The sequence below is a fragment of the Haplochromis burtoni genome, unplaced genomic scaffold, assembly GCF_018398535.1.
Source record: "Haplochromis burtoni strain Fernald_Lab_line unplaced genomic scaffold, NCSU_Asbu1 Contig_176, whole genome shotgun sequence".
Taxonomy (NCBI): Eukaryota; Metazoa; Chordata; class Actinopteri; order Cichliformes; family Cichlidae; genus Haplochromis; species Haplochromis burtoni.
This window is the reverse complement of record NW_024582537.1, coordinates 263,994-291,466: the sequence shown is the minus strand read 5'-3', so window position 1 is coordinate 291,466 and position 27,473 is coordinate 263,994. Positions and strand designations below refer to the sequence as shown.

At 39.3% G+C, this 27,473-nt stretch overlaps 1 protein-coding gene across 1 annotated transcript in view; it reads right to left on the bottom strand.

The window, feature by feature from the left end:
- The window catches only part of kif6 (kinesin family member 6), a 70,523-nt gene that overhangs the window by 22,322 nt on the left and 20,728 nt on the right, over nucleotides 1-27,473 (bottom strand). The window contains exons 7-13 of the mRNA XM_005933972.2: nucleotides 26,927-27,133; nucleotides 25,486-25,629; nucleotides 25,128-25,214; nucleotides 17,390-17,493; nucleotides 14,431-14,536; nucleotides 9,374-9,533; nucleotides 2,600-2,788 (exon numbers count right to left, since the gene is read on the bottom strand). Coding sequence (XP_005934034.1) covers nucleotides 2,600-2,788; nucleotides 9,374-9,533; nucleotides 14,431-14,536; nucleotides 17,390-17,493; nucleotides 25,128-25,214; nucleotides 25,486-25,629; nucleotides 26,927-27,133 — 997 coding nt within the window. The remainder of the gene's footprint in view (nucleotides 1-2,599; nucleotides 2,789-9,373; nucleotides 9,534-14,430; nucleotides 14,537-17,389; nucleotides 17,494-25,127; nucleotides 25,215-25,485; nucleotides 25,630-26,926; nucleotides 27,134-27,473) is intronic.

Below are 27,473 nucleotides of genomic sequence, written 5' to 3'. Positions count from 1 at the left end.
AAAGGCTGTCAACCACGCTTAGGCTGCCAGTTAAGTAAAACAGTATGGTTCTTTATTATGTACACATTTGCCAAAACGAAAGAGTAAATATCCTCTGGCATATTTACTTATGTATTTATGCATACATTTTTGGATTTGAATTGAGAACTACAAACAAATTACGTGTTTGGCATTCATAGACAGGATCTCAGGGCACACTCAGAGTAAGGAGGGTGTTGGTTTTAAGAATCTAATGCAGTCCTTTTGCCTTTCTGAATATGACTGTTAGAACGCACAGTTAAAGCTGACAATGAGGTGACAGAACATAGTTAGCACCATCAATGGGAGACCATGATTCTCATCCAAAAACAGGAATGGACAGCTGCCTCTGCACTAGAGGAGAGTTGTTGCTAAAGAGCTTGAGTATCGTGAGATAATTACTGATACATACACGTTCATCTTATCAGGATATCTCCTAGTCGTCTAACTTTGGATGGTCAGTTGGGAGGAGACCCAGACTAAAGAGATTATACAAGATGTGATCAAAAAATTCTTGGATAGATCTATTTTAAAAAAAATCTAGATTTCAAGATCATCTCTTTGTTCAATTCTGGACAGTATGGCTGCTCACTCTGCAAATGTTCACTCATACTTGTGCCTGTGCAGTGTGTGCTGGATCTCTTCTGGATCTACACAGAAGTATAGAAAGTTGTAGGGAGGCAAATTTGGCAAGTGGTTCAGAGGTGCCTGTGAAGAATGTGTTAGTGTAGTTAAAAAAAGCCTTTCTCAATGTGTTTTGTACAAGCATTTGATGGCAAGCACCACTCTTCGATGTCGGTTGACAACCTCACCCTGAAAGACAGTTTTATAGTGCACAACACGCATGCTTCTTTTCTCGCTGCTCAGCTGAGTCACTGGTTTCAGAATTGGAAACTGCTTGTTTGTAGCAAGAGCTCCTATCACCGTCATCCGTGGGTGTTGTTTGTTAATGTGCGTACCATGCTTGACTTTCAGAACCGTGGGCGCAGAATACAAATATTCAAATCGGGACTTCCTGGATGAGATCTGGGCAAGCAAGAGACAGCGATCTTGAAAAGGAGATTAAACATATTTTAATCAGGTAATCATGAAGCTCATCTGGCTTGGCAGCGTCTCGTGATACTGAGGATGAACTGGATGTAGAAAACTGCGAGCAGGACTTCTGGAATAACCTTTTTTGGCCTGCTTCACAATGGCACAGACATTCTGTCTCTAAATTAAGTGGATGCTTTCTCAAAAGTTGTCAGTCTAGGTTTAGTGTCCTGGTCACATCTGCATAGCGTCTCTTGTATTTACATTGCAGAAGTCTTGGCTCACGGCCTCGGCTTCACGTTCCAGTCAGTATTACAGGTTTTAAACCCATTAGCTTTTCATCAGCAACAAATTACAGGTTTAAAATACCATACTGTCCTTTTAATACATATAATCCTACTCATGGCATTGTGTAGAAATAAAGAAAAGGGTTCTGGTATGTCAGACCCTTACCATGCAGTAAAATCCACAAATCAGGAATTTGTTATGGCCCAGAGACACACAAAAGGCACAGTGAAAATCTAAAAGACCACAAAAAACAGCCTACATTCCAACCGAGAGAGATCACCTGTCTGTAGGCTTAGCACCTAATTTTTCAAAGCTTAAAAAGAGCGAGTGTGACGCTTAATGGAGTCAACATCTGTGAAAATTTGATTTAATTCATACAGTGCTTTATTAGTCCATGTGGGACAGGACCTGTTCTGATTATTTTGGTAAGCATGAACAGCATTACTACTATATCAGCTCTATTTCTGAGGAATATTACCCAGCCAGTTTTCATTTCTTACTTTTAGTCTTGAGCACTGATAGCTCACATATATCAAATACCACACCAAATGCAAAAATGACATTGGTTTCACTCTCAACATGTGGACAAGTGGACACTTGTCTTTACAAACACTGAAATGCTTTGGAAATGCATAATACTTTAACACACACACATGATTAAACTATTTTCATGTATTAAATGCTTTTTAAAGATATTGTAACATAATGTAAAACAATGAAACTGTTTCTAACAGGCCTCTAACAACCTGGACTAAAAACATTCCATTCTACAAACAGTTACATTACTAGTTAGTTGATGGATGTTTTTCCTTTTAATTTGGGGTTTTTTTAATAGTAGAAATACTATTAAAAAAAGACATTTTCTATTGAAAGTAGAAAAATCTAGAGAACATTAGACAAGAAAGGAATTACATCAGAGAATGTTTGCCTATGTTATTTTTTCCTTGAAAGTACAGACAGCTTTTATTGAGATAAGTCCCTCTTAAATACCACTAGTTGTACTACCTGTTCTTTTTTTTCTTTTTTTTTGATAATTTGGCTCAATGAACTCCTTTTGAGTTATATGGCCTCATTTTAAGGCCAGAAATTGCTATGTTTAGGAAAAAACATCTGAAAGAAGCTAGACCTGATTCACACTTTGACTCTATATCACAACATATCAGCAGTCTTTCAAACACGATTTTGCATATGTAACAAGTAACATGCCAAATCTTTCAATATTGCCTTTTAAGACAAGGGGAACACCTTGAGGTTGACGTACCTCTTTTCATGCACTGTATAGCTCGTCCTCTGTGGTCTGCTGAGATGGTCTCCATACTTCCTTCTTGTGACAGCTCCACCGTGGACACACTCGATGTACTCTGACTCTGGCTGTTGGTGATGTTTGCAAGCTGAGCAGCAGCATCCTGGGCTCTTTTTTTCTCCTTCTTCAACATCTTAACTAGGATGCCTGTCGCAAGGAATTAAAGAATGCACTTGTCTTTGTTTTGGAGGTAAGATACTGCAAGAAAATCTCCCTCAATTCAATTGGACAGATCACAAATCAAAGAACTTATGTCAAGCATATATGAGGACAGTTAGGTAGCTGCTCTAGAGTTAATTTTTGACAAAATTGTTATAAAAGTATTCCCAAATGTTTCAATAGTTGATAAAGGCTGTGCTATTTGATAAAGGCTGTGCTTCTGTAGAGATTTCCTAAATGACATCCGACCTTAGAGAAATGGGAAGGTGCAATGTCTGGCATGAGTCAGTGGAGAGGAGCCAAAAGCCTGCAGAGATGACACTGCCAAGAATTTCTTGGGAGTCTTTTCCCACTGATGTGGTTGTCTGCTTAAGAGTATAACTGAGAATAACTGAGTGACTGTACTGACTCTTCTTAGATCATGTCCCAGGGCTGGTTCGAGCTGACTACTCTTAGGTCCAAAAGTATTTGAACAAGGCCTCTGGCCTATAATTTAGGAATTATAGCAGTTTTTATAATGCGTCCCTTTTAATGGGCTCAAAACTAACTGGACACATTAGTTTCATGGCCTGCTTTATTTTTGGCAATGCAAAGGTTAACAAAAATAAAAGCTTATGTTAAACTAGGAATTAACTCTGAGGGGGAAACAGCACAACACAGAGCTAAGAAACACACTACCATGTGAGGTGAGGACATGACAAGGGACAAGGGAAGGCTGAGACAATAAATACACAGCAAGTAATTAGGAAGACTGAAAACACCAGGGAAGACAGCTGCAGCATATCAGGGGAAGTAAAATTCAATATGAAGCACATAAGATATAAGACTATCAGATTAAAACAGTAATTAGACGCACGCACACACACACGCACATACAGACTGAGACCCACACTAAGACGTGAATCTGACAAAAGATAAAAACAGAGATAAGATGGGAACACAATGAGAATACACAAGGGGAAACGGGAATGGAAAGACCTGAGAAGAGGAAGGCCAGTTTAGAGTTTAGCAGAAAACAAAGAAAAGAGTCTGCACAGTTTTACAAAAAAGGACAAATGAAACCAAGATTTACTTGTACAATGGGAAGAAAACAAGTATTGAGAAAGACAGAAAGAGTTTGCGATCTTAGGCATACTACATTATCAATCAAACATGGTGGAAGCAACATTACAGTATGGGCATGTGTGACTGCCAGTGGAAATGGGCCACTGTTTATTGACGATGTGACTGCTGATTCAAGCAGCAACACGGACTCTTAAGCGCACAGGCCTATAGCCTTTGCTCAGATTCAACCAAATGCTGCCAAAACTGATTAGACAACGCTTTACAGTGCAAATAAATAATGACCCAAAGCATACTGCAAAAGCAACCAAAGAGTTTTCAATGCAAAGAAATTAGATATTATACACTGGCCAAGTCAGTCATCTGATTTCAATCATAAAGAGCATTTTTTTTAAAGTTATTTACTTTAATACTCAAAGACTCACAAGAAGGAAACAATCAAAGGTTGCTACAGTGAAGGCCTGGCAGAACATTTCAAGGGGGAAAACAGCATTAGTTGATGTGCATGGGTTCTGGACTTCCTGCAGTCACTGACTACAAAAGAAAAGTGTAGAAAGTTATCCTTATAGTTAAAATTGTTTTAAAGGGATTTTATTTTATATTAGTAATATTTTCATTTCAACGTGTAACCATATTTTGATTTATTTATCCTGTGAATGGCCCTTCCCCTAATTTATTAGTCAGCATGAAATAAGAGTTGCCTACCCCTAATTTGGAGTCACACAACTAACAATGAGATCTGCAGACATCTCACTGTAGTCAGACTATAACCGCGGGGGGATTTTTAAAGACAAAAACGGCATAACTTAACTTTTATTCCCTTCAGCCATGACAAAAGGGGATGTCAGTGGAAACAATAATATGAAGAAGTAGTCTCTAATTACAATTTCCATTGAAATAAAACATACAGTGTTCTCAAAACTGCCAAAATCTAAACCTAACACACTTCCAAATGACCTACTGTAGCCAACATTTACAGAAAAAGAGCCTGTTTCTGTGGGTCCTGTGTCATTGATTCAAACAAGTCATTACTTCAAACCGCTGTTCATCAGGTTTTTCCATTATTGGCGTCTGATATCTTCATTTATGCACAAAACTACCACAGAAGTCTAGTGGAGATAAAAACTTCTATAGGAGTAAGAACGTGAGATCTGTGGGCTGTTTCGCATGCCATGTGGTGAAAATGCTGCGGTTAGATTCAGCTCATGATGTTCTTCTCCTCCTCGGCTTTTTAGTCATTCTCTAATATAATTTCCAACAAGTCAGACATTACAGGAAATACACAAAATGCCTTTAAAATTGCCACACATGGCAGATGTTTGATTTCATTCTCAATGGTGCCACAAACTACTCCAGTTTCAATGTACCACACAATGTATGCAATAAAAATGATAAGGAACAATTTGTTTCCCTACTCTTTACGTTTACGAATACAATGACAGTATTCAAGGAAAGGAAATTAGTGCAAGCAAGTGGAACTCGTATCTTTTGGCCAGCTTTGCCCCCAAACGGGTCAAATATTTCTGTTTCTTGCCAAAATGAAGTGTTAGTTTCTTTAAAGCACGGTCATGACCATTCTGTAAAATATTTGGAGCCATGATATTTTCCTGACCAAGCAACCGAGTCCTCTCTGGGCTCAAAACCAACCAAGCTTTAATGGCCCTAGCCCAAAGATATTTTTCACATTTTCACCTAAGTAAAAGGAGACCCAAACAGCTCCAATTACAACATCTTGGATGAATTGAACAGTGTAAAACTAATCCAAGTACAATAAATGATCAAAAGCTGATGTTCTCCACCGAATGTGTAATAAGTGACACCCTATGGTACTGCTTTAACAAAGACAGGGCATCAGCACAGGCCTGTCAATTTTAAGTTGTTCTCACAGATACACAGTGAGAGACTATAGTTACTATCAGGAATGAAATTAATGTACAATACTAACATGAGAGGGGTTTTTTTTGGTTGTTTCCACGTAGTAATACATGATGCTTTGAGGGCTTAGTATTTACACCAGTGAAGCCATGCTGCTTCTGGGTAGATAAGTCATGAGATCTCAACACGATACACCACCCAGGTCTAACTAATCTATGTTCAGTGGTGGCTGAGTATAGTGTTACACAAGTTTTGAGCACCTTTGATATCATCACCCACCACCCACCCACCATTTGAGTCACAAATGAGACTGTCAGTGATGTTGTCGCTCATACAGCTCACAATTCATCACAGTTCACAGGTTATTTTTTACACTGCAGCCATGAAGTGCACAAAATTACAGGTGGGTCTAAGTATTTTTGAGCTGGATGCTGCAATTTGGGAGGTCAAGGACACAAAATTTCTTATTACCAAAGAAAAGGTGAGAGTTAATTGGCTAAAGCCACCCAATTGTCACTTTGATTATTGTAGAACATGTATTGGATAGGTCATGTGGCTTAAATCCAGACTTTCTGATGTCAGTTTAGATGACCGACCACCGAGAAGCTGCTGTAGAGATGGAAAAACTGGCACAATGCATGACAGAGAAGTGTGTCAGCATGCATTGATATAAACTACAATATATACACTTTGAGTTTAACTAGCATAAACTTTGCTTAAAAAAAAGTGTATAAATAAATAAATTAATAACACTTTCCTGTTAGGAAAACTCGGGATATTCAAGCCCCACAGAAATCAGGTCAATATTTTCTCTATAGGATCATTAGCATGAAGTTTGAATTCTATTGTTTTATATCTCATAAATTCAGATTTCTCTGAAATTTCCCGATCCTTTTTAGTCATCGTTTTTAAGGTGCAATGTGACCACATGAGCTGTCCTCAGAAAACCTTGTCATTTTGACATCGGCTTGTTTTATTTGTCACCCTAACCACTGTGCTTTCTTCGTTTGTTTAAAATCTGCTATGTTTGTTGCTTCTCTGTCATCATGTTACTGGTGGATATCTATTCACTCTTGGAGAGTCAACTAAGCAAAACCAGGTGCCCTAACTCTTGCAGATAGGATGCCCCCCCTTTGTTTTACTGGGAACTTTCCCATAATAAACCCTGTGAGGACTCCTCAGTGTCGCTGTAGAGCCAAGGGCGTAGGACATTCATACAGACATGGGCAGCACAGTAATTAGCTAGCGGATACAGGTTTGAAATCTAGATAGTTATTAGTGATCTGTTTGGAAATAATGTCACTCTTACAGACTATAATGTTACAAAGTGCAGACAGACCACCCTGACTGAAGGATTGACAGTTTAGGCTATTGCAACCTTATATACAAACTTCACAATGAAAGAAGGCAACATGGTCAGGAGAGCATGTACATTAGTGACTGTAATATGCGCCTTTAGACACGTACAGGGGCACTTTTGGCAATTACACGTGCATCATGTGAAAACCAGTATGTGACAATTTGAGGGGGAAAAAATCAAAGAAGAAAGGAATTTACATTCCAAAAAACAGGTCCAAGAAATACTACGGTAAAATATCTGTTTGATAATATTCGATTTGTTTAGGAGACCTGCGGATTTTCTGGCTAAATAATCAAGCAGACGTCTCAATTTTCCAGCTAATGTGCAGTGATCTAACGGCAAGCCACAGCAAAAGGGGCTGAGGGTGGAATAATCCCATAAAGCCATTAGAAATATCGTATTCACACACCAATACCATTATTATGATTAATAGTAATTATGATTAACAGCAGTCATTAGAATCTGTGTTTTTGTGGTGTGCTAGTGATGAATGTTAACCTACTTATATTTCACAGAAGTGCAGTAACCCAACCGTGCAATAACACAGACACATTTCCTATAAAGACTTTTCTCCTAATGAAGGCTTTACTATCAGCAGTAAGTGTGATTAAATGCTGAGGTGGGATGCAGAAAGACTAATTTAAATTGAAATCCACTCTGCTCAATTTATTTTCCACCCATTATCACCCAATTTAAAAAAGCCATTTCCTTAAACACTGTAACTCTTGTTTCAGCTAAGCGTGAACAGTGGAAGCTGTATATTAGAGGAATGAGATGCTGTACATCTGGATCTGAATCTCTGTGGTTTGAAATTGCACCAAATGTGCACGCAGTCCTATCAGGTCAATACAGCTCACCAGTCAAGGTGATTTTTGCCTCATTTCCCTACTGATGCATTAAATAAATATCATTACATGTAGCATCTTGACATATAACTGTCACTTCCAAAACAGATGAGTCTGGGCATGTGTGGGTGTGCTAACATGAGTTATCTCCTGAATGAGTTAGTAAAACTGTAAGGTAAAGAAGTAAGAAGCCAGCAAATGTTATGACTTAATATTGTTTTAGATGTTCAGCATCTTCTACCAGTTAGAAGGTTGACAGTTTGCTCCCTGGCTCCTCAAGTTTGCATGCCAAAGTATCCTTGGGCAAAATACTGAACCCACAGTTAATGCCAATGCATCCATCGGAGTGAGTGTGTGTCTGACTGTTAGACAAAGTATAGCAAAAAAGAGCTTGTATGAATCTGTGTTTGATTGGATGAATGAGGCTTATGGTGTTCGAGTATAAAAGTGCTATATAGGTACCAGTGCATTTACTGTATTTAATGAAGCCATGCAAACTTTTACCTTTCTAAGTTACAGGTCTTCAAAGTAATTAAAAATGGGTCAAAGTTTCAGTTTTTAAGTTGTTTTAATGGTACTTTTTCCAGCATTTTTGATTCTCATAATAGATGAAAGAGTTCAATTAAAAACTGAAACCAAATCAATTTTAGACACACTCCAAGTCTCACAACCTAAAGCCAAAATCTTGATTTTATTCAGCTTGATTTCTCCTATAACACTTGGAACTTCAGTATCATGGGATACATCATAGCTTCAACATCAAAACTGCACCAATTTAATGTCTAAGACGCAGAGTAGCAGAAACAAGCAATGGTACCCTGGATGATTGTTCTCTTTCCTGATAATTCACAGGAGAGATCTTTGAAAAGTACATTTTGGGTAAAAACAGTCATTTCACCATATGGGATAGGTAGTTAGTCAAAATAAGTTAAAACACATAAGAGGTTTAATGTTTCATACCAAGGTCCCTAATTATTTTTCCTTTGTTTGTAAAACAATTTTTTAGTACAATCAGATTTTTATTGCTTCTTATTGACGCTCAGTCCAGGAACCTGGCAACTATTCTAATGACTAAGCTTGTGGATGCAAAAGCCAATTTTTCCAAGTTTCTTGTGCAGCCAGAATATCAAAATAACGGAGAACAGAAATGTAGGCCAAGACGTTGTGTTCTGTGTGCCTCGCTGATTGTTAAAAAAAAAAAAAGTCAGACGGTAGCTGATGGTTTTGAAATTGCACTTCAGAACATTCAATCCCTTATTGCCTCTCCACACAGGCTTTGATCTATGTGCAACCAATGCCCAAACATGATGGATCAATAAAACACAGACTAGAAACAGAAAGAAAAAAGTCTTCCAGTATGAAATATCAGATATTTCTTTATAGAGATTAACTGGAGCTGAAGTAAGCTAGCTGCAGCAAGCCAAAGGATACTAATCTCGTTATCACGTTGCCCGAGCATCTCTTTTAATTTGGCCACCTCTCCTGCACTTTGGTGGCTGTGTTGAATTTCTTCTTCCCTCCCTGTTGCTGCTGGTGTTGCTTTGTCATCACTGGATCTGTTTTTTCCTCCCTTTTTGTCCCAAATAATTACCTGTACACACACACACGCACAAACACACACACAGACACACACACAAAGACAGTTACAATAAAGATTTCGTGATTTTTTTTTTAACACAGGTGCTCAGACAGGGTCTTTAAATCTGAAACATATTAGGGGAAATGTAATTTTTGCAAATGCAGAAGGCACAAAAGAGGAGTGAAGCTTGACCCTGAACATTTTGCGCTAGGATGATACTCCCCAGGCTTGTAAAATAACTTTTCAGTTTCATGTCATCACTGTGGCACAGAAACACAAAAGATAAACTGTTGAACAAAAGCCTGAAATGGTGACAATCAGCGCTGGGAACAAAGAGAAATGAAATGAAATTCAAACCGGACGAACTCTTACAGGTTCACTGGAGTGCGACTCGGGTGATGCTCAGAGGAATGTAAACTGAACGGGAGATAGAGTTTTCGGATCATAACAAACTGAAGGAGAGATAAACAGACGTTCAAGTGGGGTCTGGAACAGCTTCTGGTGGCTGCTCAAACTTCAACCAAACCAAAGCCCAGGGACGACGTGAGTACTGCAGCATTTTCCCATTGCTCAGCAGCAGCAGCAGCAGCAGCACGTCATTGCCTAAGACTTTCTCCATAAATGAGAACTTTTCTATAAACATTTTATGCACAACATGCAAGGGCAAACTGAGTAGATAGCCAAAGCAAAAAGAACTGTAAAAACACAAATTTTCTAACAACAACTCACCCAAGTGTTTAGTTCAGTCTGAGCACCAGCTGCCAGATATTAAATACAACAATACTTCTCTGCACAAGTCCAAACCATCTCCACCTTGCCTCTCTAACTTTGTCTCCAAGTAACTCAACCTGTGCTGTCCCTTTGATATACTTATTTCAACAAACGTCTCAGGAACCCCTCCCTTTAAAGATACTTTCTGGGATTGAAGGATCAATCTAAAATCTTCACCACCTGGCAGCACCAACCACCTTCACTATTGTGTATGTTTTTGGTATTTCTTTTTAGCTACCGGCATTTCAGCAAAAGGCTTTTTTTGCCTGTTTTCACTGAAAATCAATGTTTCTAACGGTTGAATAAATGTTGTATTAACACAGTGTAGCATCTTGTAATACAAATTGGTATTGCACTTAAGTACAACCCAACCCTATTTAAACTTCAGTTGATATCGCTTCAACACCATATATAGATGTTTTGGACATAAGGTCATGACAGGTGTTCCTTCAACAGTTTTAAATCATTTTTAAACACATGAATTTATACTTTTTAGAACATTTAAGTCACCTTTTTTAAAAGGTTTGAAAAGCAATCGGAGTTCACAGCCAGAGATATGTGACTCTGTAGGGTACAACATAACCAGTGCCAGGCTGATAGCCACCTTACTGACACAGCAGGAAGTCAACACTGATTGTAGATGAATGCCGACTATCAAGTATATTTAGCACATGTATGATTAAAAAGGCTTAAAGGATGCAGCCCAGTGAGCATCTACAGGGAAAACCACCAGCAGTTAAAATTACATTGTCATAGTTGGAGCTGCAGGTTCTCCTCTATGAAATACCACAAGCATCAAACAGGTGGCGGTGCTACAGCAACGGCGAAAGAGATTATTTTTTCTAGAGTTGACAGCAACAGTGTCATTACTATAATCGCAATCAAAACCTCCACAGGTAAAGAGCCCTTTATCAGATCACTTCAACTAACATGGCACTCTTCAAGCTTCATGTTCAACAAGCTTGAACATGAATAGATGCAATCTTTTCAGCTACTCCCACTATTTTAAAATAATGACAGACAATCTGAATTAAGAACAAGTTAAAACCAGAAGCTTTCTCTATGGAAACTACTTGTTTATTTGACACAATCTCTGACCAACAAGATTGCCTCTCTCTCTTTCTATCTGAGATACCTGTAGCATGCAGGATGTCCAGTATTTACTACATTTATTTTAAAGCTTACGTTAACAATTATTTTGCAGATTTAGACTGTAAATATAAAAGGCTACCGAAAACTCATTTTTACAAGTTAGTTCTTCCTTAATTAACCCCTTGTTTCACACCAAATGTTTGTAGGTAAGCGTAAATGCATGTGGGAACACATCCTCGACTGTATGCTTAAATGTACTGTATAGTTGTTATGTACGCTTCTCAAATGTATGGTTTTAATCCAAACTATAAAGCACTCTGTAACTGTGTGTTTTAAACAGTTTTGTTTAAAGTTATAATTATTATCCTTATCCTCATAAATTTCTATTGCAAATCTACTGCTAATATAAATTGAATACATTTTGCAGTATTATTATTGATTAACTTCCATAGAAAACAATGAAGATGACCTTTTTTACAGGACAGTAAATATACAAAAGTAGCCAGGATGTAATCTGCTCTTAATGTTATGTTGGTCACTGCTGTACGGTGGCCCTGAGAGGCCAAACGGACTGCAACTTAAGAAAACACCAGCAATAAGAAAAACGCTGTAAAAGAACACAAAACATAACAGAAATAGGAAAAACAAAAACAAAAATAGAACAAACAAAAACGGAAATAGAACAAACAAAAACAGAAATAGGAAAAAACAGATTTTTCAAAAGCACAAGGGAAGTATTTCTGGAGAGAAAAACAGCATTTTTCTTATTGCTGGTGCTTTCTTAAGTTGCAGTCCATTTGGCCTCTCAGGGCCACCGTACTGCTGTGATATTTCCACCCTGTGACACAATACGTAGCCAAGAATTTAAAAAAACAAAACAAAACAAAAAAATAACGGTGTAAAACTGAGCATTTAGAGCAGTTACTATGTGAAACTTTGACCATGTTGGAAAAGAGCATCTACTATTGGAACAGGATTATCAAGGGAAATAAAGAAAAAGCCGAAGAGATCAACTTTAATATTTCATGTAAATATGTTTGATCTCAGTTAACTGTTTCCTTAACTGCTTATCTAATTCACTGTTGAAAGTAATCAAGACCTCCTGAAAAGTCTCCCAGGTTGTCACAGGGCCATCACTTTCATGTAGCTAGAAAATTTCATTAAACTGTGAAAAATACACAACACATCTTCAAATGGCAGTGCCCCTGTCTTCTAGTGACTCGGGTTAGGTGAGTGGGAAAGAAAATGGCATGGATGAGTTTTCAGATGGGTTGTTTGCTACGATCAGGTGGAAATTCTTGGAAAGTTTTAACTTAAAGACGTGCATTAAGGGCGGCGTGTCAACATTACACCTAGGATCTAATTAAATGGCAAATAACTGCAAAACTCTGTCTTCAGACTTTAGCCAGGCTATGGGAAAATCAGCCTTCAGCCATCAAAATCAACAACTCTGAGTAAATTCTGACATCACTAAGAAGTAAAACATTTTCAGAGTGAGATTTAGCAGCCACACACAATACCAAAAAGATATTTCCCGTGACTGCGTACGCATACAATACATTCCTAGTTAATGATTTTAATGTTGGCTATTTCAGTGAAATTACAGTGATAAAATTCTGATTAGTCAGTAACCTTCCACAGAGCCTTTAATTGCTTGAAAGCAGGAAATTCATTTAAATAAGTTTCAACCATAACTCAGGGGGTGACAGCTGGGCGAGCAGTTCAGAAGATGTGGGTCACCTGGTCAAAGCTGAGGTGATGAATGGTGGGAAATAAAAATTTTGGTGGTTTCATTAATTCAGTAACTGAACTGTAAAATAGACATTAAAAAGATTTAGAGTTCATTAATAAATGTGTGATCAAATTAGTAAAATAATTGCATATTTTAACAGACATGACAAAAAATAAATGATTAAATTTATGATGAATTCACTGAAAATCTGTTGCTCAAATCAAAAGAACCTAATTTAAAAAAAGACATTAACACCAGATTATAGGGCTGTTCGATATAACGATATATATTGGATGACGATATAAAAACGTCCATCGTTTCATTTTACGCTATCGTTTGTTTCGTGGTGTCGCAAAATAAACTGTTTACGGCAATATTTTTTCATCGTTTTGATGGTCACTGTAGTGGCTATATTAATTTCTTAAAGTTCTCTCTTTCTTTTATATTTAATATAACCACACTACAGACGGACAAGCGCCTGTTTTTATGTGTTGTCGTTAGCAACAACAACGGTAAAACCATTGCATGTCCGCTTGTTCATATTCCACATAAACCTTTCACAATAAAGCTGAAGATCCTGTTGAGACTTTTCAAAATAAACTGAATCACGTGAAAGAGTATGCAGAGTATTTATGGATGAGAAGCAAAATAAACCTTAGACTCAGACGCTAGAACAGGCTTTTCCCCGCAGCACGCAGTGTAATAAATACTCACAAAGAAAACGGCGGCCGTTACAACTTATGTCTAAAAATTTATAGTTTCATGCATCGGTTAAAACACTCGACTCCAGCTACACGACGCACAGCTGGAAACACACAAATCGAGCTGCCAGAGATTCACAGAATTTACAGAAAATATAAATTTTTTGTGATTTATATCGTTATCGGGACAATAGATGTCTTAAATCGAGATATGAGATTTCGGTCATATCGCACAGCCCTACCCGATTAATGAAAATTGAAAAAAAAACTGTGTCTAACTGTCCCGTTCACCAGCTGAGGCGACTTAGCAGGACTGTGCAGATTCTCAGTCCTCCAAGTAATGGTAGTCTCACAGTGATTTTACCGAATAATACGGGTAATGACCGATGCCTTGTTTCACACCTTGGGTCATGTGACAAGGCACATGATCAATAAGGGGTCAACAACACTCTTAAGGGACAATCTCCACTAGAGTTTAAAACTCTCCACCATTTGGTTTTAAAACTGAAGAAGCCTCTTGGATGAGAGGTGAGTGTCTTCACAAAACTTAAGTCCAGTCACTTTCTTTCCAAGCTCCTTAGACTGTACACATAGGTTACTGTGAATACATTACCTTTAGCAGGGAGAAGCAGTGCTGGATCTTTCTCATGTCTGGTCCCAGTGACAGTGTCACATCTGGATCGGGATCATCCAGATAAGCCTTAACGAGCTCCTCCAATCTAAACATGTGCACATAAACACACAGAGACCATCTAAGCAGTGCCACACTCCCTCTTATATTCTTCCTCACTCAGCACTTAAACAGTTAAGATATACATTTGAGTAGTTTAAAATGTGGGTCTGGTCAAAGAAAACTATTTACTTAAACTTGTGTTTCAGCTCCACTGGGCCGGACTGTTGATAAACTATCATTAAACGATAGTCCAAACATTAGTTCTTCAAGATCTGGAAGCGGCCACAGGAAAAGAGCAGGAGGCAAGTGCCCAAACCCATCCAATGTAGACACGACAGTGTGTGGTTTTTATTTTTTGTTCAACACAAGAACATGCAAGGTTTACATGATGAAGGACTTAAAACAAACGCAGCGGTCCTGTTTCAGGGTCCTGCAAGACATCAGTGGTTTCATGAACCTTAAGAATGCCCTTGGATGCAATGTTCAATACTTTGCAAGAGGAAAGAAATACACACTGGAATCGGAAACTTTCCAAGAAGTGGCTCAACTGTGTGTGATGTGAGCTGTTATCAAGCAAGTGTAGCAAACTAACACTGCTTGTTAAAACATTTACTTTGACTTTAGCTTGTATAGAAGTGGACTGACACAGAAGTGTCTTTTGGAAACACAAAAGCCCAGCAGTCCCGAGGATGTGTGTGCGTTTGGAACTGTGACAGTAAATAACCCAGGATATGTGCAATCGATCAGCGCAGGAAATGAGTGGGGACATTAAATAGAGAGGAAACGACAACAAAAAAACTCCAGCAAATGTGGTCATAATAGATACTATTAAAGATTCCCAGTGTGAGTTTGGCACAAACAGAGGCAAATCAAGGATAATCACCTGGGTAGAGAGGAAATAATAAAACGGGTGAACTGTGGGGGCGAAGGCATGGGAAATGCATCAGCATTTGAGGAGCAATCTGCCAAATCCTCCATGAAACCTCTGGTCTGAACCCTGGCCCTGCCCGACTGCCTGGGTCAGTCTGCCACTTGAGTACAGCAGCAGAAATAAAGCAGCGCTGGGAAACGCCATGAGATCTGGTTAAGCCGCACTGAGCAAGACTTCAATTCAGCACCAAAGTGAAGCCAGCACCATAAGTTATATACGCACATTAGGCAGTCCCCAAATATTTATAAATCACCAGACATTTTTCCTTAAGAATCTGTGGGTTTGAGCTTTGCAAATACAAATTACAGTTCATAAAGTATACTCTGCACTTTTCTGTGGGTCTGAGGATCAACACAGCACTCTCTAGGCCTGAAAAAGAAGGAAACGCTTCAGTGAAATGCAAAACGACTATCCCAACAGACCTCAATGTTAAATATTCAGCTTTACATCAGAAATAGACATGTTCACAGTTAGCTACAGAAAATAGTTTGGTCTCCACTCCAATTATCAAATTAATAATTATAATAATAATTTGATTATAATATTAGGGGCTGGTGAAACAATGAAATTGTTTGTTACTTAGCATTAATTAGCAGGTACCTGTACTTCTGTGTAGCACCTATACATACATGCCAACCCACCCGATTTTTCCGTGAGAATCCCGAATTTCAGTGCCCCTCCCGAAAATCTCCCAGCACCACGATTCTCCCAAATTTCTCCCGATTTTCCACCCGGACAACAAAATTGAAAAACGATATCCCAGGTTGGCCCAGCCAATTCCAGTTTCCAACAATGGCTACTACTACTGCAGCTACTTAGCCCAATATTACTCTTTACTCTTTGACTTTTAGCGTATTTTCAGGCGAGAATGTAGCTGTGTAAACTTCAAATATCTGAGCCGACGAGAACAGCAAACTCCCAGCACATTGTTTTCAAATTCGGTCTTTCGGTACTCAGGTTAAACATGATATATAAGTCACTTAAATAACTTAAACATGTTATTGTTTGGCCTTTTTCAGTGTTTTATTTGTTCATGAGTAAATCGATTTGGCTGAGATTAAAGTTATTAGATTAGATTAGATAAAATAAAACTTTATTAATCCCTCGGGTGGGTTCCTCCGGGGTTTTCACACAGCTGAATAAACGTCAAACAGAAAACTGATTAAACAGAAGTGTGAGATGGTCGAAAATTTACGCCAGTGTCTGGTTATATTTTAGATAGCAAGGAGCAGACGGCAGAGTTTCACTTCACCGAGAGATCTCGTGATGTAATTTTGAAGGCTAGACCATCCAATTTCACCGTCACTCATTTCCAGTCTACCCAGCTTTCGGAGGACCTGGCCCACTTAGAGCGCGAAGGCCGGGTCCGGTCAGGTGGACGCAGCCTCTGAATTTGGACAACCCCGCTGTTTCCGGCCGGACAATAATAACGGTGTCATTTAACTTATTTTATCTGATAAATAAACATTGTAAAATTCAAGTTTTTTGTATATATATCTATATGTATACCACCCGCCCCCAACAGCCCTATTGAATGTCTCCCTAATTCTGAGGTCTCAAGGTTGGTAAGAATGCAGCTATACAGTTTGTTGATGCAGCTTGCAAACAAAACCGCTTAGTGTTTGCGCTTAACCTTCCACCCTCTAATCCAAATATGGTCATATCTGACTCAGTGAAACTAAATGGCACGAAGATTTTAACTAAGCACTAATTAGCAATATCTGTGTCTGTGTGATCTTCATCTGATCATCTTCTGGCACAGAAAACAACATGATGATGGTGATAACACTAATGCAGAACCCACATATCATCATGTGACGTCACACCGGCTACTTCCATCTTTTACATACAGTCTGTGGAGCTTGGATACACGTTTGAGCTGCTCTACATTCTTAGTTAACTCGAGAACAACATCTGACGATGCAATGATTAAACAGATGAGGACTTTAAAAAGTAGAGGTGACGTACTTCTGGATCTCCTCTGGAGTTAGTCGGTCGTCTCTCTGCTCTCCAGTCACCATGGCCAGCTCCTCCTTAAGAGACAGGATCTCTCTTTTCAAACTTGCTATCAGCTGAAATACACACCATATACACAGAAAGTGGGGATTAATGCACACATTTGCAAGTACAGTACTCCACACAGACAGACGCTCATACACAAGCACGTGCAGACAGAAACTATCCAGCTGCTGCCAACTGATGAGACAATCCTGCTGAAAATAATCTTGCGGCTTATGTTGCTGATGCTTTCTGAGGTCAAACTTAAGTGATTCCAGACAAGTGGATACTCGAAGAAGAAAAATGCAGAAAGCAAAACACAAAATAGCATTAAACCTCAACGGTGGCTGTCTCTCCACACGTGTTTGGTAAGGACTCAGCAAGCCAACAGGCTGCTGACTGTCCGGGTCTGGTTACTCTATATATACGTATAAAAAGAAAAGTATGACACCAAGCCCAGACACGGATTCTTAAATAAGTACTTAGACAGCCAGGTTTGGGAAAAAAAATAGTTACAAGAAGAATTTATATTAATGTTTAAAAAATCATAAGCCTGAGAAACACTACTGATCAAAAAAGGTGTTTTTATCTAGAGCAAGAAGCCTCGTTCGAGTGATTTACACTGACAGCAGTATGCTTGTTTATCACTGAGAACCAAGGCTCCTAGAGAGATTTTTTTGATTAAAGAGGCTCAATAACAAAAGATAAAAGTGAATTCACCACCACAACCTTTACTCTCTGGAGATAAGTCTGCCTCTTTTGAAAGGCTCTATGCCTAAAGAGGTCAGTCTAAGCAGCCTCGTGTCAGTCTAGCAGAGGATTAACTGCCATCTGGCTACCTAACACGTAAAGGATTAGTCAGTCAGTGATCACAGATTTGGACACTGCTCATCTCATGGGACAGTGTCAGTTCAGCTTGGTTTCATGAATGTGTTAATGCTCTATTAACTCTGATTAATTCACTAAAACGCGAGATACCAGTGACTCTGGTGATACTGGGGATAATGGTATGATGAGACATGATTTGGTTAATCGTTTAAGGTCCTCTGAACTAATACTGCCAATCACCCACAAAAACATTTTAAACAGGAAATGTGCTTCTTATCCTTAAAGTGTCAGACTGATCAGGGAATTGGCTCCACATGAGGAAAAGATTTGTGTGCAGAAAGAGAACAAATTGTTACAACTTACAAAAGATTTTACTGCATGCTTGCATCATCTTAACACCAAAAGATAGATAAACATTTGACTCTGTGATACTTTGATCAGCAGCAAATTCATTTTTTATCCATTATGACCGTGTTTCTCTATAAAAGTAAAAAAAGAACCTCTACTTTGCAGATGTGTAATAATGCAATGACATGGGACCAATTCACCACAACAGTTACATTGTGCATAGGCAGTACAATATTAAACAGAGAGAAGAACACTAATCAGGTGATTTCCTATGAGCAGCACTTGGGGACAGTGGGAAGGAAAAAATAACCAGGTTGAAGGATGATGAGCAAGAGGTCAGAGGTGAGTCCAATTCTCATGTGCCACGACCTAACGTAAAGTGCTATGGTAAAATGAAAATGTAGATCCGGACAGCAAAAACATTGTGAATGACTGGCTCAATAACTTGGTATTTAAACACTCGAAATCTGTTCAAAAAGAGGAAACAGTCCCAAAAGAGAAAAACAGAGACATGCAATTACATGTTAATGGTGGGGAAAATAGTCAAAGTCAATGGATCATGAAATTACTGAAATGAAGCCAAACCCACTGTAATAAAAATTTTACATAAATCCCCAAATGAAACAACACACTAAACCCTCTAAAAACACAAGTGGCCATTGTTCTTTTTGCTAAAACCCCCTTACTTAAGGGTAAATCCTACTTAAATATCTCAACAGCAAAGAGCAAAGGGAATAGAAATTAGCGACTGTGTGCAAGTGTTAGTCAGTGCCACTCCTGACACAGAACTGCTAAAGAGTTAAAGGTCAGTGAGAATTAAATCAAGGACAAAGGTCAGACTGAGTGTCAACCTCAAACTGAAAAGCCAAAGCAGCCAGACACTCGAACACAACTTGAGACGCTTCTGAAAAGAAACAGATCTGTTGTGTGTTTTTGGAAAGGCGTGACTTTGCTGTTTCAACCTCGATCACCCCACATCATCCCGTCCCTGTATTTATTGTATGCTTTAACACCAAACACCACATCTGACCACTCTTCACCAGAGCCGCTCCCTGTATCTCCTTTTTGGAGCTCGTGGTCTGATGTAATTCTTCCAGCTGCATCCCCAAAAGCTGCCCACCAGTTGTTGGTCAGCAGAATTGCGCAGTCTATTTCAGAGCGCCAAGCCCACACTGGCACCACAGTTTCAGGGCAGGCTCTGAATAAAAACGGACTCAAACCATGTGACTGATGATGTCAGCAAACCCTATGGAAACCCAACAACACAAATCTGATGATAGAAGAAACATCCAGATGTTCATTTTCCCTCTTTCTCTCTACCTTTATGTCTGTCACAGTCTATGCACTGACAAACACAATTAACTTTGAAACATTAAACAGGCCTAACTTTAAATTATACCTCCTCTTCTTGAAAACATACCCTCTATCCTGTGCACATAACCACCCACACTAAAGTGTAAGCACTGCAGTATAACCCGCAATATAACCACAGGTTACACCTTAAAAATGTATATGTGCAGCGTTACGCAGTATGCCACTCACAAACATGCTGCTATTATGGGGCCTCTTTTATAAAGGAAGATTAGGCAAAATTTCCCATTACAACTAACTGTGTGCTAGGTTTTCATCCTCCACAACAAAATGCGAACACATGGGCTGAATTTCTTGTGTCATATGGCACTACTTTGGTATTACAGACTAAAACAAGAAGCACTGCACTGAACCAGTGATTCCCAAGCAGGAGTACGAGTAACCCAAGGGGTATACTACTAAAGCACCAACTTGGGGTACAAAGACATAGCTGTAGTGACATTTAATTAAAGAATGAAAGGTATTGGGGCCGTTTTAAGAGATATTAATTCTAGTTTTAATCATCTTATTTTTTATCCAAAATAACAGCAGAAAACTAGTGACACAGCTTGAAAAAACTATGAATGAGCAGTTACAATTGATAATGTCTCATTACACTACATTCTAAAGATGCTCTATTGGATCTTAAGACGTTAGAGGCCCTTTTAGTACAGTGAACTTAATGCAAAATTCCCCAAAATGGTCAGTTGACCGTATCTGGGGATGTGCATGGTCTCCAACCAATAGTCTTTAAATGCCGTGACATTTAAACAAAGGATTAAGAGGCCCAAGGTGTCCCAGTAAAATATCCCGCACACCATTGCATCACCACCTGTCTCAACGGTTGATAAAAGGACAGATTAATGACCCAGGATTAAAAACCCCACGCAAGGATTTTCACACTAGCTTCCTGAACATGTCTCTCTGGATGGTGATAAGCAGGCGTCTGTTGGAGTCACAGGTATGCGCTAATCAGAGCTGTCTTTTAAAGCTGGATGTTGTTTGCGTTTTTGTGAATACTGGCTTTAAGTTTAAGAGGGCCCCTAAGTTAACCTCTGCACAAATGCATAACCTCAAGCCAACATTTTTAACCCTTTTAAGAATTAAAGAAATATAAATAATGGGAGTATTAACACATAAATGCATCAGTGCGATGTGACTGTTACAATAGCTGCTGACAATCTCCACTGATGAATGCAGATTGGGATCAGCCGGGTCTAAATGAAGGATTAACGCCAACATCAGTGCTCTTAGAGGAACTAACCGATGCAGCCTTATATGGTGCGGCCACTGTGGCTGACTTAATCATCATCACAGGTCACTTTCAACACCTCATTCTTTGCCTGTCAGTGAGAGACGTGTTCAGTGTTTTGTCTGGTCTGGCTGGTTTCCTGCTCCTCAGGATTTGAAGCCTGCAGGCTACAGTATAGGACCAGGACCAGACAAATCATTGTGAAAAGCAAACTTCAGGTTTTAAATCACCAAAGCCAGCGACTCCAAGACACAGTGCGCCTTCAGACGGGGCAGGCCAAAAATTGGAGTCAATGTGTGTCCCCCAAACCACAATAAATGACATCACTCTATTCTGCATGCTGCGCTGCTGCTTGCTTTGCATTTTCCTCAGTAAACTGGGCCGAGAGATAGATGAGACAGAAGCAATGAACATAAAATGAGAAATACACTAAAAATCCATAAACAGAGACAAGAGGTTTGCCCACAGAGGTTGGGTTTGCCTGGAGCTGTAACTGTGCCGGACCCGACTGGGAGCAGCCAGACACTGTCACAATTACTGAGCCAGCCGCAGACTCTCTTAAAAATACCTCTGTGGGGTTTGCAAGTGGCCAGCCAAGTCTTAGCAGCAGCAGTAATACAGTAGCTGTCGATAGGTTGGGAGCAGAGGAAGTATATACAGGAGTGATGACTCGCTACCATATATCTGCCCATTAGGCCTTTTTAACAACTACCAGGTTTGCAAACTGCAACAGTGGAAGGTGTGACAGGTATTCCAAAGTATCTAGTATAACTAGAATTACTATTTTGTTACTGTTTTTGAGAATTTAAATTAATTATTTCTGTGAGGCAAAGAGTAGCTTTGTTAAGAACAGTGTTATATAGTTTACCACAAATAGTGAAGGAGGGGCATCGTGCCAGAGGTTAACCTGGCTGTGATTATGTGATTTCCTATTATTAGTGAATGAAATAACAACAAAAAAGCCCCCAAGAGCTCAAAGCAGTCTCTAGGCTGCATTACCTTTTAAGCTAATAGTTGTTATGATCCTGGGTTGTGATCCAGCATTTTGGTTTTTTGTGTTATCATTGAGCTTTGTTTTCTTCTAGGTTTTGACTGATAGGTTGATGGTTTGTTTTGTATTTCTAGTTCTCAGGTCCCTGTTTTCTGTCCCCTCTGTGTAGTTTCAAGTCTGTGCCCTTGAGCCAGGTGTATTTCTTGTTTTATTGTGAAGGTCCGTGTCTTATGTCAGTGCGTTGACTTTGCGTTTCCTCGTGTCTCCTTAGGTCTAATTTCTTCCGGCTGTGTTCCCACCTGTTCCTCGTACCCTCATGTTCTTGCCTGTGTATTTATAGCAGGTGTCCCCAATCCCAGTCCACGAGGGCCGGTGTCCCTGCAGGTTTTACATTTCACCCTGGGTCAACACACCTGAATCATATGATTAGTTCATTACCAGGCCTCTGGAGAATTACAAAACATGTTGAGAAGGTAATTTATCCATTTAAATCAACTGTGATGGATCAAGGACACATCTAAAACCTGCAGGGACACCGGCCCTCGTGGACTGGGATTGGGGACCCCTGATTTATAGTGTGTCTCCTCATGTGCTCGTTGCTGATTTGTCTGTGTTTTTTCCTGCATCATTCTGTGTCATCTCCCCGCGTCTCCCTGCATTTCCGTTCAGGTTTCAGTTCTGCGTTTTGTTAGTTTTTTCCAGTTTAGGTTTTGCTTAGTTTCTGTCCACACCTTCGCTGTTTCTGTTTGTATCACCACCTTATGAATAAACTCACTTGCATCTCAGCTGCCTGCATCTTGGGTCCTAATTCTCCACCTCCACACGTCTGCCACTGCGGACGTGACAGTAGTATTGTATTTTCTATATATTCATGTTGTTTTCATTGCTTTTTTTAAACACACGTTTGTACTGATAATGACATGACTATTAACCGCACTGTTAACTGCAAGCTTTTTATACAATATTATGCGACAATGTATTTCTAACTAAGTAGATAGCTCAATTGTTTTCACTTGACTTCTTTCTTCAAAGGTATTTTGGGATCAATTTAAAAGAAAGGCACATGTGAAATGTGATAGTTTGATGCAAATTATAACGTGATAAATAGAATCCCCATCTGCCAGCACCATCTCCTACAAAAACAAAGGCAGTAGAATTTTAAGCAAAGCTTTAAAGATAAAAGACATTTTAAGAAAGTTTGACCTTATTTGACCTTGAAGAGGTCAGTGATCCAAAGTAATGTGATATTTTGAATTGTCATATATCTTTGTCTTTACCTTTCCATATGTTGTCAATACAAAAAATGACAGTAAGAAAATAGGTCTATACAGCATTGTCATCATTTTGACCTTGGGATCATCTAGTGACCTTGAAAGAGAGGTCAGGGGTCAAATATGAAATGAATATGAATATTACTTGTAAGAATCATAGTTTCTAGCTTATTATGCTTTTTGTCAGTTTTAAACCAATAAATCATTAAGTTGACCTTGAAGACCTCAGTGGATGAAAGGCAAATTTCAATGGATTGTTAACATGACCCCACTCTCAACACGTTCTCACTCCCAAAGCGTAACATTTTACGCTAGGTGACAAATCGTCAATATATTACGCTTCCGGGCACCCAACACGTCCCTACATTACGAGATCGGAAAAATGAGGAAACATGAGAACCGTTTGGAATGAATCTACGCATGTACGTTCATTTTACTTAAATCGCTTTGGAAAACACTATCTAACGTCATTAAAGCGCTGGTTAAGAAGTGAACTCTGAGCCTGTCTCCAGCCGGAGACAGGAAGGGCACTGTCCATCTCCCCGGAAAAAGTTCTGGGAATTGCTCTTCCCTTGGCGGAGCATGGTCCACTGTAAGGCACTCATCTCCTCCTGATGAGCCCTGTTTTTTTGTTAGTTTTTGTCCTGTGTTGCTACTTATTTGTGTAGAGTTTATATCCCCTGTAGGCTTTGTTATTATAAGTAAATTAAATGAACTGTTATCAGGTATGTGATTGATGAGTGTATTTTAGGGATGAGGTTAGGGTGAGGGCTGAAATACATAGCTGGATTGTGTATTACCACGGGACTGTCATTCTACTAGATTTCATCCATAACCCGGCATGTAGCATAAGAACGCGGACGGTCACCTTTCACGTTCCTCAGGAACGCCGCGGGACTTGACAAATCGTCAGTATATAATGCCTCGGGAGTGAGAACGGGCTGCCACTCTACACCCCTATAAGTTTTAATCAGAATTTATTCAAAACTTCCTGAGGTATTGCTTATTCCTTGCTAAATTAATAATTACCAGTACCACCCCTGAAAAAGTATTATTAGTTAATCCCAAATATATAGATACCAAATAAAAATAATGATGTTCAGCCGACTACCCACTCTTGGTTTAAAAAAAATGTCTCCTCATAACTACATCTGGGGAAACACTACTCAGTGAGGAGTGCAATGTGTAATTTCTGCTTCCTTGCATGACTGTGTGAAGGACATATGTATACACCAGCTGAATATTTTCTCAAGAGGCTGGGAATTATTGGGAGAGAATATGCCATAACAGAATTGGAGGCATGTAAACAAGACAGAGAGAGATTGCAAACAGGACGTGTGAGCAGTCTAAATATCACAAGATGGACGGGCGTCCACATGTTGAGGGTGGAAAACGGCTTCTTTCAGACTGACTGTGTCACAATGGAAAAACTAACTTGGTGCTGTAAACCCAAAGAGGACACTTAAGCACATGGTGGGTTACACTTAGTTTAGAAACTGGATTCTCACTGCCGTTCATTTGCCGATCAATTTAAGGTCTGGAAGCTTAAGGGAGGGTCTGGCCAAAATAAAACGGCACATTAAGTCATGGATCTGTGGTGTGATTGTGCAGCTCAGCGTCAGAATTCCGAGGGCCTGGCGAAGCAGCGCGAGCGTCTGATTGTCTCACCAGCGCAGGATCCAGTTCTTCGTTCAGTATCGCCTCGTTCTTGATGACAGCCACACGTTGTGCGAAGCGACACGTCGAGATGGACTCCTGAGGAAAATAGTTTGAAAAATCTGTCAGTGATCTGATCTGTCAATAGGAGGGGGAAAATGAATACCCCTGATTACACCATAATTTAGTAATCATGTGATACTGTACATTTCCTCAAAGGAATGCATGCAGAGACTCAACAAAGGTAACAACAGTTTCTCTACGAAGCCCACCGACAAAAGTAGTGTCCTAAAACTACAATAAAGTATTGTTTTTTAAGGGAATCTAAGAGACTTGTGTCTGAACATGTCCTCATTGTAACCATGCTTACCTCGAGGTTCCTTCTCTCAACTGCCATAGTGGCAATCATGGTGGTCATGCAGTTGCCCCCAAGACTGTCCCTCAGAACAGATGTTAACATGGAGTTTCTGTAGGGAATATGGGAACGATTCTTCTCTGACAGTGCTATGATGACCTGAGGAAGAGAAAAGTGCTGACATGACTGAGAAATACCATGCAAACCAGGGAAAAGTCGGCACACGGCTCATGATTCAAAAGGCTGCCATTATTTTTGCATTATTTCTACAGTGTTAATCACATCTTCACTACATGAGACCTTTCTATCTGTACGCTGCTTACAGAATTCTACTGGCCAATCAGATATACATCTGTATGAAGAGCCGACGAGGGACGAACTGCAAAACAAAAATCTTGAAAACAAAAATCGGGCATTCTCAGCCAACAGTTTAGCTTTTTAATATGTAGACTGGAAATGTCCACGCCCAAATCCTACAAATATGGGCCATTAACCCCCCCCCAGAAACTAAAAGACTACATACACAGAAAAAGGGTAAGAGTCATGTGTTGAGTAGCATTGTTGGGTTTATTACCAATGGGCTTAAAAAGCTTAAAAATTAAGCCACTGATGAAGTGGCAAAAATTGCAGTTTTTCTAATGGCCACTTGAAGCTGGCTCCAAAATCCCTTTAGACTTTCATGTTAAGATTTCCAACTTTACAGCATTAAAGAGCCTATTTAAAGCCTGGCCTCTTTTTTGACCTCTATGGATACGTTTTAACATTTGCAAGTGAATATTATTTATAACTGCTTAACATGGATAACTGAGATAGGTGTGCTGACACAGTCAGCCAGCCTTCATCCATTAGGTTGGCCATTAAACTGCATCTTTTCACAGTGTGTGTGTGTGTGTGTGTGTGTGATGCCATTTGGAGCATTTTCAATGGCTTATCTGTGGTATAGAGCATCCAAGCAGTCAATGCTTCAGTTTAGTGAGTAAAATTCAACCATTTTATTAGTCCTTTATTTGTTACCTGTTACTCAATATGTGTGTCTGCGCATTGCATCTGTTCAGTTTATGAATGTAGTTTGCTAACCAAACTGCCTCCATTCTCAACAATGTAATGAATTGTACATCAATTGTTACTCTTTAAAAAAGCAATATTCTACACTACTTATTTACTCGATGTAGAAAGTAATTTATTTCTCTACTAGTTTTGCAGTACTCTGCAAAATCCCCAGGGATAAACACAGTGGCTATTTCCATCTTTTTTTATCCAGTCAATGTTATTAACTCACAGGGAGTAGTACAAATGAAGCAACTGAAGTCCTTGGGGAAAGAGCTAAATTTCTGTTTGGTATCAGTAACAAGAAAACAAACATTAAACCAACTGATAGATTATATCTTTACACTAAACATGTTTTTTTTTTTAATTCTAATCTGTATTACTATATAACAAAGAAAAAAAAGCCTACCTGTTCCAGGTAATGGAGAGAGAGGTTGATATACTTTGCATCGGTGAGCAGCTGCCCGTTTAAACCAGTCTTACTAACTCGGTCCGATCCTGCCAGATCCACCAGGTGGAGCTTGGATCGCCGCAGGGTGGCTGAACCAGGTTCACGCCTGCATAGGTGCACAGTGAATATACAGTGGGAACGAGTGGACGCCTGGTTCATGGGAGTCTGAGGATGACAAAAGTGGTCAAGTGACAAGAACAGATTTTAAAATAATGTTGCAGTTGCAGGTTAGTGAGAGAGTAATAATCCTGAATCCTGATAAACTGGCACACGTGGTGAAACCAGAAAAACAAAGGGGGGAATTAATTCTTCATTTCTGGTATTTTCCAATTCAAACAACAACAAAAAAACACGTTCCCTTTGATTCTTATTTTTTTCTTGTTCCCACTCATTTATAGATCAAAGTCACAGCATGTGCAACCAATGTGCGGTGAACACATGGTAGCGGCTTGACAAAAGCTGAGGCTGATTTTCAGAAGGCCACTGGAACAGCAGAAAGCAGGTT